This window comes from Galeopterus variegatus, unplaced genomic scaffold (assembly GCF_000696425.1).
Source record: "Galeopterus variegatus unplaced genomic scaffold, G_variegatus-3.0.2 Scaffold602, whole genome shotgun sequence".
NCBI classification, from domain to species: Eukaryota; Metazoa; Chordata; class Mammalia; order Dermoptera; family Cynocephalidae; genus Galeopterus; species Galeopterus variegatus.
This window is the reverse complement of record NW_007726713.1, coordinates 529765-545320: the sequence shown is the minus strand read 5'-3', so window position 1 is coordinate 545320 and position 15556 is coordinate 529765. Positions and strand designations below refer to the sequence as shown.

General features: G+C 37.0%; 1 protein-coding gene across 4 annotated transcripts in view; it reads left to right on the top strand.

Annotated features, from left to right (window-relative positions):
* GALK2 (galactokinase 2) overlaps positions 1-15556 on the top strand; it is a 151548-nt gene that overhangs the window by 1971 nt on the left and 134021 nt on the right. For 2 of the 4 annotated variants that reach the window (XM_008570434.1, XM_008570435.1), the window contains exon 1: positions 9478-9556. The exons of 1 other annotated variant lie outside the window; for it this stretch is intronic. Coding sequence is in view for 1 of the 3 variants with exons in the window: in XM_008570433.1 (XP_008568655.1) it covers positions 9236-9288 (53 nt within the window). In the remaining 2 variants the exon portion in view is untranslated. Of the gene's footprint in view, positions 1-9154; positions 9289-9477; positions 9557-15556 lie in introns of those variants that run through there. One more of the 4 variants, XM_008570433.1, reaches the window with a different exon arrangement.

Below are 15556 nucleotides of genomic sequence, written 5' to 3'. Positions count from 1 at the left end.
CTCCATGTTGATTTATTGAATTTATTTACATAACTTGCTGCTTTTTTTTTTTTTTTGTCTTTTTTTGTGACCGTTAAGGGGATCGCAACCCTTGGCTTGGTGTCCTCCGCACCGCGCTTTGATTATCTATTAACCATGTGCATACTGATCGCATTTATAAAACTCCATGTTGATTTATTGAATTTTTTTACATAACTTGCTGCTTTTTTTTTTTTTTTGTCTTTTTTTGTGACCGTTAAGGGGATCGCAACCCTTGGCTTGGTGTCCTCCGCACCGCGCTCAGCCAGTGAGCGCACCGGCCATCCCCATATAGGCGGCGAGAGCGCCACTGCGTTCCCGGGTGCGCCACGGCGCCGGCCCTAACTTGCTGCTTTTTAATGTAATGCCTTATTCCTGCAATGGGGAAAGAATTATGCAAGTAAGTCGGTAACTAGAAACACTAGGAAAACGGCGGCTAAATGTTGAGCATAATTAAGCCCAGTCTGGAAGTTTGCTAAGACCGGTTGAAAAGATTTTCACAGTGTTTGGCACACTACTTTGGTACACAGGTGTTAATTAGTGCTTGTTGAATAAATAATCACATTAATGATTTAATCTTTCTGTGCAGGGAATGTCTTTATATCTATATCTACACATCAAAATCTTTTTTAGTCCTTAAAAATATATTTAAATGTTACCTCATTCACATAGCTTATTCTGAATACTTTGTGCAGTTAAGATGCTCTCTTTTGTTTTTCTTGACATCAGTTTTATTCAATGGTAAATAATTGAAAATTTTTATTTTAACAAGGTGTATTGATGCGACATGGTTCCCATGTTGAAAGTGGATCTATGTTTTTTAAAAATATTTTTAAAATCCAGCATTTTTAAGATATAATTTGGAAGCTTTATTGAGGTACATTAAACTGTATATAAAGCATACAATTTGATGAATTTTGACATATGTATACACCTGTGAAACCATCACAACACCAAGATAATGAACTTTTTATTACTGCAGAAGTTTCCTCATAGATTCCTTGATAATCCATCTCCTCCCCACTTCACTTTTCCCAGACAACCACTGATCTACTTTTTTGTTACTACAGATTAGTTTACATTTTCAGGAATTTTATATAAATGGAATCATACAGAATGTACTCTCTTTTGCCTGGCTTATTTTACTCAGTATAATTATTTTGAGATTCATCCATGTTGTTGCATGCATCAATTGGTTTTTTCTTTTTATTATTGAATGTTCCATTGTATGGATATACTATACTTTATCTTATCCATTTACCTGTTGATGAATATTTGAGTTTTTTCCATTTGTGACTAATATAAATAAAGCTTCTAAGAGCATTTGTGTACAAGTTTTTTACCTTAGCACTCCAGTTTTCTTTCTTTTTTGGGCGGAGGGGGTGGGTGGCTGGCTGGTACAGGGATCTGAACCCTATGACCTTTGTGCAAGAAGGCTGTATTCTTAACCCTGTGCACAAGTTTTTGAACAGACATATATTTTATCTTTCTTTTTTAATTAATTAATTAATTTATTTATTTTTCCTTTTTGTCCTTTTTTTTACTGACCGGTAACGGGATCGCAACCCTCAGTGTCGCGCCCATACTGGGGACCGGCAACGGGATTGCAACCCTCGGTGTTGTGCCCGCACCGCACTCAGCCAGTGAGCGGGAACTGGTCTCCACATGGGATCTGAACCCTCGATGGGAGTGCTGCCGTGCTCCCAAGCGGCACACTCTCTGGTGCGCCACCGGGCCAGCCCTATTTTATCTTTCTTGAGTAATGTGGTAGACATACTCTAAGGTGGCCACCCCATCATCCATGTCTTGGCATAATTTTTTGCCCCTTGAGTGTGGGTAGGATCTGCGACTTGTTTCTAACAAATAAGTTAAGCAAAGGTGACATACATGATTATGTGTACAAAATTACATTACACAAGACTCTTAAGTCCATCTTGTCTCTTTTTTTGGCTTTGAGGAAGACAGGTGCCCATGTTGGGGGACCATGTGGCAGCAAGGTGAGGGTGGCATCTGGCCCATAGCCAGTAAAAAAAGATAGCCTTCAGTCTGACAATCCACAAATAACTGAATACTAACAGCCACATGCTCTTAGAAGTAAATCCTTCCCCATTTGGACTCAGATAAGACTTTGTGAGACCTTAAAGCAGAGGACCCATCTAAGCCACACCTTGTCTCCTGAGCCACAGAAATTGTGAGATAATGTGTATTTCTTCATACCACTAAGTTTTTGGTAATATTGTTATGTAGCAATAGTATAAATACAGGTAAATACCTAGTAAACTGGTTGGCTCATATGGTAGGTATATGTTTAACTTTTTAAGAAATCCTCAAATAGTTTTCCTAAGTCTAAGTGGTTTTACCATTTTGCATTTCCACCAGCAATGTGTTAGAGTTCTAGTTGTTCCTTGCCAACATTTAGTGTGGTCAGTCTTTTTAATTTTAGCCCCTCTAGCAGAAGATAGTGGTATCTCATTGTGGTTTTAATTTGCAATTCCTTAATGACTAATGTCAAACATATTTTTGTGTGCTTATTTGTCATTGTAGTAGATTGAATTATGTTCCACCCAAACTCACTAAAGCTTCAGTTGTGTCCCCAAGTTTTACATACTAGAAACTTAGCCCCCACTGTGACTGTTAAGAGGGTGGAAAATCCTGTTATGGTAATTAAAGGTGGAGCCTTGAAGAGATGATTGGATTGTAGGACCGTTCAGTAGTGAATGGATTAAAAATGGTGGTCAGCGGTGTGGTTCTGAGGGCTTTAAAAGAAGAGGAGAGTCTCTCTCTCTCTCTCTCTCTCTCTCTCTCTCTCTCTGCTCTGCCATTTTGCAATGTGATACCCTGCCATCACTGTCACCACCACCAAGACCCTCACTAGATGTGCTGCCATTTTGCAGTGTGATACCCTGCCATCACTGTCACCACCACCAAGACCCTCACTAGATGTGTTCCCTGTACCATGGACTTCTCAGCCTCTGAAACTGTAAGCAATAATTTTCTTTTTCCTTTTAAAGTGCCCAGTTCCTTGTATTTTGTTATAAGCAACAGAAACAGATTAATACAGTCATCTATGTATTTTCTTTGGTAAAATATCTCTTTGAATCTTTCGCCTATTTTTAAATTGGATTGTTTGTATTATTACTATTGAATTGTAAGAGTTATGTATGCTTTTTGTGTTATATTTAAGGAACCTCCGATACACCCAAGGGCACTGAGATTTTCTTTTATATTTTATTCTAGAAGTTTATATAGACATTTAGGTCTATGATTCATTTCAAGTTTAATTTTTGTTTGTAGTATGAGGTCAATATTTAGGTTCATCATTTTGCATATGGATATCAAATTGTTCTAGAATCATTTGTTGCAAAAAGGATCTTTTCCTTATTGAGTTTTCTCAGTACTTTTGTCAAAAATCAATTGACCATTTAATTCCCAACATAATTTGACCCTTTTAAAGTACAATTTTTATAGTTTTGTTAACTTGTATTATGATTATTTTACATTTATTTCTTATTAAACTGAAAGTTCCTTGAGTACACAGCTCTCTTTCTTACTCCCAGATCCCCTGAAACTGAGCATATGCTTTGCCTATAGAAAATTCTTAATAAAAATGTGATGTGTTTAAGTAAACTGTAGCATTTATGACTCTTCACTCCTCTGGAATGAGACATATGGTCACCCAAATGGGCTTATGATTTGGTATTCCTTTAGATCAATCATCTTTTAATTTTTTTTAACTACATTTATTTGGATAGGCTGAATACCACGTGCTAAAAGAACAGAAAAGAGGACTCCTTTTGTATCAAAGTCTGGACAGAAAATTTATGGTACAATTAGGGGGTTTAACTGAAAAGAGTTTAATGAAGGGACTACTGTATTTATGGAGATGGGGGCAAGGTTAAAAGAACCAACAAGGAAGGTAAAACACCCAGAGGTTAGCAACAGGCTGGAAGTCATTATCACCTCTTGAAGGCTTGAAGGGGAAAAGGGAAGAAATGGTTTTACCATAGCCCAGCAAAAGTGGGAGCCTCCCAACAGCATCCATGGTTTTAGAAAAATACAGCCACTGCCACAGCCATATCAAAGGTTTGGTGGGAAGTGGGGGTGATAAATACCTCAGCCTCTCTGTCCTCTTGCTCTTATGTCCTGCTAGTCCTTTCCATTGACCAACCCTAATCAGAAGCCAGAGGGTAACACAGCTGAGGTACAGTCCATAGAGATCAGTCTTCAGTAGCATAGAAGAGGGTAGAGAATGGATCTACAAGTCAAGTGGGAATTAAATAGCATAATATTATCTCATGGAGTTCAGCTGTAGCATAAATTTATACCTCATGCAGAAAAGGAATTTCCTCCTCAAAGGCAAATTGGTGACTATCTATTGTTGTTGGAGCATATCCCTTCATCTTACTACACAACCTGGTGGCTTATCAAAATGCCTGCATTCAATATCCACTCCTTCCTGAGAGGAGTTCTGATAAATACTGTTTGCTAACACCAAAGTCCGGGGTTGAATCCCTGTACCAGCCATCTGCAAAAAAAAAAAAAAAAATACTGTTTGAGGATCTCCTTACATTTTCACCTTATGGATTGATGTCCTTGCCTGGTTAGTTCCTTTCTGTTACAGCCTCTTCAGAATAAATATAATGATGTATGTAAATGCATGGTGCTTACTAAGTACTCAATAAATGTATCATCTTTAACTCAATCGGCTACTCATACTAAGCCTTCTATACTGCAGTTACACCTTTCATCTCTAAAATTGCCAGAGGAAGGATATGCAAATAGAGGATGATTAAACATTGAAGGGGTCCAGAATATGCTACCCCAAAATATGCCTCTTTGACATAAGGATTATTTTGAGCTGAAGGCAATTGAGAATAAACAGGTGCAGGAAAAGTTCTCTGCTCTCTCCTTATCTGCCTAAAAGGCTATAAATATCCCTTTGTGAAGGTAGCATAAATATCTTCCCTCTCTTGAACCAGGTTGAGGAGAGCCAGTACTGAGATGAATCTAATAAATAAACCATACTAAACCCTTATCTTCTATTAGTTCTCCCATATATCTCATAGTCACTCTCCACAATTTATTTTCCTTTATTTATTAAGCCCCTGAGTGCAACTGCTGCTTTGGGTTTTTCACTTTTCTCTGAAGCCCCTGTTCACATAAAATTAAAAATATTAATAAAATTTGTATGATTTTTCTCTTATTAATCTAATTCACAGTCCCCAGCCACTAAATCTAAGATAGAGGAAACCCCCCCAACCCCAGCATGCTAGAAGTTTCATTTCTTACTTTGATTTTGATCTTGTAAAAATGTTTATGTTTTTGAAAGTGCAGTTACACAGTTTTAGCAATATTGTTGTTGAACGTCCTTGGTATCTCTAATGCCCGCTTGTTTTTACTGACACCCAAAGTGGTGTCTGAACCTCCCAAGTTTTGTCAAATGAACCCACTTTTTAGTAAAATGTATGGTGTGGAGGCAAAGCAGGGGGGTGACACATTGATACTGTAATTTAGTTTCTGGGTTGAGAAAAAAACCCCAGCAACATATGGTTTTAAACTGGGGCAATGTATTTGCAATTTGGACAGCCTAATGTATACTGTATTTCACAATCAAGTTAACCTAAATTTTTGTTTATCAGATTTCATTTTCATGATGGAGTGTATACTAGATGCAGAGTTTGCACCAATTTTTATAATCAATTCATTTATTTACTAAACTAATTTAGATGGACAAGAAAACACACAAGTAATTATTGTTCTGGTGTGATAATTACTATAACTGGTCAAGCAGAGGGTGCTTAGAGATTTTGTTTTGTGTTTTCTTTTTCTCTCTGCAAAACAATCTATATTCTTTTAAAGCATTTTTGCACAATTTCTGTTCCTCTCATATTGATTTATAAAAAATGCTATATTTGCATAAATATATATTTATCTGATTCATGAGTTTATCTTTTGCCTTTTGCTTTTAAATAATTATATACTAGATAGATGTATCTATTCTACATACAGAAGAGTAAAGAATGTAGCAACATTATAAAGAAGACATTAAAGAAGTATGAGTATAACATAGTATTTACCATAATGGGAAAATACCCAAAATAGGTCACTGAAGTAGAAAGGAAATATTTTCCAGAGTTTGCACAATATAATAAACCACAGAAATTATTTCAGATAAATGATAAATCTCTCTATGGTCTTACATAGTTTTGAAGGTAGAGGTTGGCAGAGGGAACAGGGAAAACTTCCTGGAGGAAGTGATTTCTAAGTTGAGACCTAAATATCTGTCGGCGTTAGCCAGGTCTGTATGATTCTAACACCCATGATTTTACTCTTTCCTTTGAGGTGAAACCATTTCAAGTTTATTAATTAGGTTTCTGTTGAAGAATCTATAATGATATACCATCTGTTAATTTAGAATTTAGGCTTTAAGCCTTATTGTAAGTATGCCTACATGCAAAAAAAAAAAAGAAACGGAGGGGTTTGGGATTTGTGAATATAGAAATACTGTAAAATTTAAATGTATAAATAGTTTCACTATCAGATATGTCTAGTAAGAACCAAAGGAATACCTATGTAAAATTGACAAATAACATTTTTCTACCGATAAGGATTGTTGGGGCCGGCCCGGCGGCGCACTGGATAGTGCGCCGCTTGGGAAGCGCGGCAGCGCTCCCGTCCGAGGGTTCGGATCCCATATACAGACCGGTTCCCGCTCACTGGCTGAGCGAGGCGCGGGAGCAACACCGAGGCTTGCGATCCCGTTGCCGGTCCCCGGTCCGGTCCGGGGGCAACACTGAGGGTTGCGATCCGTTGCCGGACACGGAAAAAATTTAAAGAGACAATAATAGGCGTATGTAAAATGCTTACTTAGCAAGATGCCTGGCATAAGGAAGGTAGTATATGAAAGTCAAATTAGTTTTGTTTTTTGGTCTCTATTTGGGGTTTGACAGCAGGTTATTTTAAAAGCAATGCTTTATGAAAATTATAATGTACACAGTTTAACTTTAGGGCAAGAATTACCAATTGTTTCAATAATTTGTTTTTAAGCACACTTTATTGGGGTCTCATCAAAGTTCACATTCAGAATTAGCACGGCTTCTGGGCTAGGAGTCCAGAGACTTGGGTTTTAATTCCTGCTCCACGGCACTCTTTTACTTCCAGCCAACCATTTCAAAAAAGGGTGTTTTACTAGTTGGTCAATAAGGTGCTTCAGTATGCATCAGTTTTATTGAGAACACAATAGAAATGTATCCAAGAATGAAACTAATGATTTGCCTTTGGGTTTCATCTAGCAAAGCTACTATTTGCTCATCAAATACAAATTCAATAGGAAGTATTCTGGGCCATTTTTTAAAAAACAATATTTTCAGCGCTTCAATTTTATTTTCCAATTAATATAAAAGGATATATTAGAAATATATCTGAATAAAAAATGATTCTATTCTTTTCCATATCTACTGATGTTTCTAAAAATTTTACATTTTTTTCACTTAGGTTTTCTCCCTATTCAAAGCTATTTACAAGAAGTAATAATGGGCCGGCCCGGTGGCGCACTGTGCTAGTGCGCCGCTTGGGAAGCGTGGAGGCGCTCCCGCCGAGGGTTCGGATCCCACATACAGACCGGTTCCCGCTCACTGGCTGAGCGAGGCGCGGGGGCAATGCCAAGGGTTGCGATCCCGTTGCCGGTCCGTGTCCGGTACGGGGGCGACACTGAGGGTTGCGATCCGTTGCCGGACACAGAAAAAGACAAAAAAAAAAAAAAAGAAGAAGTAATAATGATGCCTCCCCTTGCTCAAGATTAAACCAAAACCAGCATCATACTGGGATTTACTGGGGTTCAAAAAAAAAAAGAAGATATACTTGCTTCATTTGAAAATGATAGGGAGGGACTGAGAGAATAGTGAGAAAGCAGCCCTGATACCAGAGTAACTTTGTTTCCGTGAGGTTCTGTTTACAGTAATAACTCAAGGGGTGCTAAGGGGTGGCCTCCATTTCCCCTTCCTCCTTCTCCTGACATGCACTTATAGAAATTCTGGAGCGGCAAATTGTTGAATCTCTCTGGGTAATGCTATTTACCCTTAGTGTGCTGAGCATGTTGGCCCAAACTTCCTTAATTAGGGCATCTTTGAAAAGGTGTAGCTGGCTTCACTCGGGTTTAATCTTAACGTTCTGAAGTACAAAGTGCACTAGACTGAGACTTAATAGACCTCGATTTTAATTTGAGTTTTGCTGCCAGTGAGCGGTGTGACCTTAGGCATGTCACTTCTTTCAGTCATTTATTTAGTTTAATTTGCCCGTTTATCAAAGACCAATCTGCCAGGCAGTGTTCTAGGTGCTGGGGATACACAGCTCCTACTCTCAATTTGCTTACCTTCTAGTGATAGTGATGTTGGAGGTGGTTTGACAGACAATACATATGTAAGAAAATAAATATGCGGAGTAATCTTTTTACTATTAAGAGAACTATGAAGGAAAGAAAACAGCAATATGGTAGAGTGATGGTGGGGATGGTGTGCTTCTTTGGACAGGGAATTGTTGATTCCTCTAGGTAATAGAAAAATGAAGGACTGGATGCTAAGCATTCTTGCAGATTGAAAGACATATTTCTTTATTTTCGCTATTAATTGTGTTCTAGGAAGATTCACCAATGCCTCTATTTCGGAAACAAATGCAAATATATGTAAATCAAGTGCTGCATCAATTTTATGCTGCTTGATTTGGAAATAATCCACACAAGCAATAGCTAAGCATTTTAGTGTTGTTTGGTGACTGGCTGCTGGACATTAAAGAAAAAAACCCAACTTAAAAAAGTAAAAAGCAACCTGAGATCAGATGACAAAGTTGTGTGCGGCGCGACAGGTTTTAACTTTGTGCTCAGATTTATCGACCGGGCGCACAAAGAAAACCTTCCTAGCTTCGCACGTGCTAGCCGCAGGGGCTCCAACAGGACCTGAGTTCCCTGGGACTCAAGCAGGACGGCGGCCGTACCTGACGGCTGCTGGGAGGGCATCCAGCCTGAGAGCCCGGGGAGGAGGAGCCGTAGGCGGGGCCGACTGGAAGCAGCCACCTCAGCGAAGCTTGCAGCATTTCCGCAGAGTGAGAGCCGGTGTCTCCCGGAAGAAAGCGGCTCCTGCTGCAGATACCTCGTGATCGTGATCGTCTTGGGAGTTTTGCTTCGCCACTTGAAACTGCAGGAGAAAGAAGGATCTAGCAAAATATGGCTACGGAGGGCCCTGCCACGCGTCGAGTCCAGGTGGCAGAATATCCCAGGTGGGGGAGAGGAGATGCCGCGCTTTGGGATCTCCCCGGTTGGCTAAGTGCAGATAGGGTCCAAGTCTTCTGGCGGCTTTCTCGGGGCACTGCTTTTACCCACGGGTAAAACCATTGGGATTCTGTAAGAACCAGTGAGTGGGATTCTATAAGGCCGCATGGCTGGGCTTGCAGAGAAAAACCACGTCACAAACACATTCCACCTTGGCTGCTACGAAGGGTTGTATGTTTTGCTTCACAGATTCTTCTTTTCCCTTCCTTGCTAAAGGTGAGGCGCTCTTTCTACTAGGCTTCAGAAGAAATGCCCAAATCAACTCTGAATTCTTTGTTTTAGCTGCCAGCTAATGGTGCTTTTAATAGTCTCTTTTCTAAATATTCATTGAAAACAAATGCACAAAAAAACTACTTTGTGTCTGTACCCTTGTAAACAAAATTCGGGAATCTCTGAACTGTCTCTTAGGGAATTAATTTGCTGCCAGTCCTTAGCTAGAGAATAACTAATAGTTTAGTGATGTCTAGTGGAGAATCTTTTCAATTACAAATTTGTACAAATACTTCATTTTGATTTGTAGAGCTGAATTCTCAAAGAATGAAATCTCACCAGCTGCATTAGCCCAAGGGCTTTTTTGAGGTTGGCTTTTCTCTCCCTTTGCTGTTTTTAACTTTATCTCCCCCCGCCCCTTTTTCCCTATAACATCGAGTCCTTAAGCTCTTCCTACTTTCTGGTTTATTACCATCATCTGTCAATATTATACTTTACTGTAACTTAAGAGTTCTTTTATCCTTAAGCCAGTAAACTGTGTCTTTAGTTACCAGAAAGAAACATAATTTTCTATTACAGAGACCAGGACAGTTTTGCACTACTTTTAAATGTCTTTGAATGTTTTGATATATTCTTTGGAGGTCCCTGAATGTACTGTTACCCTTATGTATTTGAATGAATTAGGACACATTATTTAATACATGCTTCAAATAAGATTTATGAGAAATTTGTTACGTGAAAATAATCCAAGACTTTGTAGTTTAGTCTTTTACATAAAACATGTTCACATATGAATTTCTAATGTGCTTTCGTTTTATATGATTTTATTCACAAATATCGACATTTCTATAGTTACCCTGTGGGGGTGGTGGGGTGGTAGTAACAAGTACAAGAATGTGTACTTAGTGTTCTTTCTTGCCTTTCATGATTTTTACAGTATCCATTCATGCAACAAATATTTATTGTTAATATTTATGGTTCTGTGTTAGCCACAGAAGATATTCTAATAGTATTCAGATAAGCTCGCTATTTTCTTGTTTTTCATCTGTGTGTCCAATGCAGTTATTAGCTTCAAGCAATATTTTGTTTGCAGGAGTCTTTTGAAGCCCCTTAATCATTTTAGAAGGGATGAGTTATATTAAATCTAGATAGTATAATCTGTAAATCTACCTATTGGTCACGTGTTACAATATGCTAAAGAGGAAAAAAATGAACAAGGGCCTCAAAGTCAGCCTGTTTCCTTGTGGAACTCCTGTTTTTTCTTCAGGATACCTCTTTAACTTCACAGGACACATGATTTTGTGTGTAAAGGCATTAGTCAACCACATTATACAATTTAGTAAAATTTAGTTTCTTTTTTATTCTTTTTATATAAAAATCAGATAGAAGTAGAAATTTTAATATTTTCTTTCTGCATCCACTCTTGCATGTTTCCTGCATGGTAAGACTTCAAACTCCACTGTTCTAGCTTTTGTGCATTCTTAGTAGTGTTATCTCTTCTCTTTTCCTTCTCTTTGGGATTAAGTTTAAAATTTTTGGATTATAATTATTTGTAACAGTTTTATTGATATTCACATACCATATAATTCATTCCTTTAAAGTTTGCAATTAGGGCCGGCCCGGTGGCGCACTGGAGAGTGCGCCGCTTGACAGCGCGGTGGCGCTCCCGCCGAGAGTTCGGATCCTATGTGGAGACCGGTTCCCACTCACTGGCTGAGCGTGGTGCGGGTGCAACACCGAGGGTTGCGATCCCGTTGCTGGTCAGTAAAAAAGACAAAAAGGAAAAAAAAAAAAAAGTTTGCAATTAAGTGATTTTCAGTATATTCACAGAGTTGTGCAACTATCACCATAATCGAATTTAGCACATTTTCTTTACCTCAAAAAGAACCTGGTATTCCTTAAGTTATTACCCCTGAGTTCCCCATTCCCCGCTGCCCTCTAGACCTAAGCAACCACTAATTCACTTTTTGTCTCTATAGATTTGGTCATTCTAGACATTTCAAATAAATGGAATCATATAAAATGTGTTTTCTTGTGACTGGTTTCTTTCACTTAGCATAATGTTTTCAAGGTTCATCCATGTTGTAACATGTATCGGAACATCATTCCTTTTTAGGGTCAAATAATATTGTTATAGGAATAGGCTACATTTTGTTTATCCTCAGCTAGTGGACATTTGGGTTGCTTTCACCTTTTGGCTCATATAAAAAGTGCTGCTATATGTGGTGCTGTATGAAATTATTAAGAGTCTTATGTTCTATTGACTGACCTAGCCAAGCAAACCTGAAGGCATTCTTAATATAAAAGACTTAACAGATTATTTAAAAGTATATTCAGTAAATCCTGAAAGTCCCATAGTTCCTTTCTCGCTGTTGTCTATGAATTCTACCCTGAGATGCCAATTCCTACTTCTCTTCTTAGAAGTTACCCATTTGATTTGTCATTATAATATCATTGTATTCTTATACTATCATTACTACCATTTTGTTTTTACAAAAATTGTATATTCACATAAGTGAAATCACTATATTTGTTGTATTGTCACTTTTTCCCATTTAATATTTCTCAGATCCTGGTATATCAGTTTGTACATATATTTCACTGTTTTTAAGGGCTGATATTTCATAGTGTGAATACCATTATTTTTGTAACCCTTCAACATTTAGTACATTTAGATTTCCAATTTTTCACTATTACAAACAACACTGTGATAAATATTATTGTGCATATATCTAAGCATTTGTGTGAATTTCTTTTACATTCATTCATGGAAATGGAACCAGGGCCAAAGATTATAAACTTTTTAAATGTTGACAGCTCCTGCTAAATGTCCCAGCAAAAAGGTGTTATTAGGTTATCTATTTTTTGTTAGTTTTTAGGAGCTCTTTATGTATGTATGTATTTTTGTATGTATATGTATTTTTCAATAGAAACTGTTGATTTATGTATATTGTAAGTGTAGTTGCTAGTTTGACTTTATGGTATCTTTTGTTGTGTAGACATTTCATAATTTTTGCAGTACAGTACAATGTTTACTAATGATGATAGCATCTTTGTCTTGATCCTGTTTTTAATGGGAAAGCATTAATGAGAATGCTTGTAATATTTTGCCATCAAATATGTTTTCTATTTCTGGTAAGTATCCTTTATTAAATTAAGGATGTTTCTTTTCTAGCATGTCAAGAGTTTTTGAATGTTTAATTTTATTATTAAAATTAGGAATTAATTGAATTTTTTTGAGAGGATCATAGATTCATAGATTTTACCCCATTTATTCCATTAGCATAGTGCATATAATAAACAAATTTCCTGGTACTAACTTCCTTCATATTCCTGAAATAAACTTTGCTTGGTTACATATATTATTTTAAGACACTATTGGATTAAATTTACCAATATTTAATTTATTTATTTAAAAATTTATTTATTATTATTTTTTTATATTCAAAGATGTTGTTGTGGAACAGTGGGATGGGAAGGTAGGAGGGGGGTAGGGAAACCGAGATGAAGATGGGGGATGGGTCTAGCCCCTGGCCAGCTCCTTTGCTGGCCTGGTTGCAGAGCAGGGGAGCCTGGCTGAGGCCTGTGGGTTCCCCCTACCCCAGCTCGGGAGCCTGGGGGGTTTCTGGCAGGGGCTTGGTTGTCACCGGGCTGGTTGTGGACATTGGGGGGCTATGGCTGAGGGCCTTGGCCCCCACAACCTGAGCTAGAGAGCCCAGAGGGCTTCTGGCAGTGGGTTGGTTGTTGCTGGGCTGGATGCAGATGTTGTGGGGATGGGGGGGTGCCAATATTTTATTTAGAGATTTTCTGTTTTCACAGTGAGATTAGCCTATAGTTTGCTTTTGGGGGCTATTTTTGTTAAGTTTAAGGGTCTGAGTTAGACTACCCTCCTAAAATGAGATGGGAAACCTTTTCACACTTTCTGTTGTTTAGAACCATTTGTAAAAACAAAGGATCTTTTCCCAGAAGGTCCAAAAGAACTAACTTCACAACAATTTTTGGGCCTTGTTAAGGGGCATGTTTCTGACTATTTTGTTTGTTTATTTTAAACCTCTTCTGTTGATTTTAGAAATTTGTATTTTCCTACAAAAATCACCACTTTCGTCTACATTTAAAATTTTAAAAAATCTCTTAAGTCTATAGTTGTCTCTTATTTCTGGTATTGCTTTTATTTAATGAGGCTCACAAAATTTTTTTTGTGGTATTGTTTATATCAAAGAATGAGCTTGTAATTTTTTTAAACTGTCTGCTATTTTTTCCCTAGTTCATTAAATAATTTTTTAATTCTTCTAATTTCTTTAAGTGCTTTTTGCTGGCTTCTTGCATTATATTTATACTTCTTTTATTTTCATTGTTTCTTATTTTTTTTCATGCATTGAAGGCTGGAAAATTTTCTCTGAGTACTGTTATGGTTGTACCTCATGGGCTTTGATATGCAGTTCTCTCATTGTTATTTTCAAAATAGCTGTGATTTTGGCATGAATTTCCACTTTACCTCAGTTTCATCTTCTTGCTCACTAATTTGCTCTTCAACTCTTTTCATTCTTCTATTCATTCCATCTACTGTTCTTATTTTCACCACCATAAATTTATTTTCCAAGATCTCTAATATATTATGGTTTAATTTCTGATCTAGGAGTAATTTATTTTGATGGGAGGAGCAAAGTAGAAATTCAAATTCTCCCTCCTCCTCCAATGGCTATTATCATATTTTGAAATGCTATCTCTAACATATATTCAATTCTCAAATATGACAGTAATAATATTGATAACTAATAATTATTGTATACTTATAAAATCCTCTCACTTAACCTTAGTACAATGATCAAAATCAGAAAATTAACACTGGTACAATAGTATTATCTAACTGACAAACCTGCATATTTTGAAATGCTATCTCTAACATATATTCAATTCTCAAATATGACAGTAATAATATTGATAACTAATAATTATTGTATACTTATAAAATCCTCTCACTTAACCTTAATACAATGATCAAAATCAGAAAATTAACACTGGTACAATAGTATTATCTAACTGACAAACCTGAAGTGTTACCAGTTTTCCTACTATGTTCTTTACAGCAAAAATATGTATATATATTTTTTCTGTTTCAGAATTAAGTCTGGGATGTATGCTGCTTTAATTATTGTCTCTTTAGTTTTTTGTTTTGTTTTTTTATTGTGGAACAGTTTCTCAGCCTTTCTATGTGTTTTTTTTCTTATGTTTTTTTTGGTGGCTATTGTAAATGGGCAAGCTTTCTTGATTTCTCTTTCTGCATGTTAACTATTGCAGAATAGAAATGCTACTGGTTTTTGTGTGCTGAGTTTGTATCCTGCTACTTTGCTAAAATTATTTATCAACTCCAAGAGTTTTTTTGTAGAGGCTTTAGGCTGTTTGATATATAGGATCATGTCATCTGCAAAGAGGGACAGTTTGATTTCATCTTTTCCAATCTGGATGCCCTTTATTTCCTTCTTTTCTCTGATTGCTCTGGCTAGTACTTCCAACACTATGTTGAATAGGAGTGGTGAGAGTGGGCATCCTTGTCTAGTTCCTGTTCTTAAAGGAAAAGCTTTCAGCTTTTCCCCATTCAGGATGATATTGGCAGTCGGTTTATCATACATGGTTTTAAATATGTTGAGATAATCTCCATCTATACCTAACTTATAGAGGGTCTTTTTCACGAATGAATGTTGAATTTTATTTTATGCTTTTCCAGCATCTATAGAGATGATCATATAGTCCTTGTGTTTGATTTTATTGATATGGCGTATCAATATATTGATTAGCATATGTTGAACCAACTTGCATCATGGGATGAATCCCACTTGATCACGGTGTATAATTTTGCATATGTGTTGCTGTATTCTGTTTGCTAGTATTTTATTGAGGAATTTTGCATCTATATTCATCAAGGATATTGGCCTTTAGTTTTCTTTTTTAGTTGTATCTTTACTTGGTTTTGCTATCAGGGTGATGTTTGCTTCATAAAATGAGTTT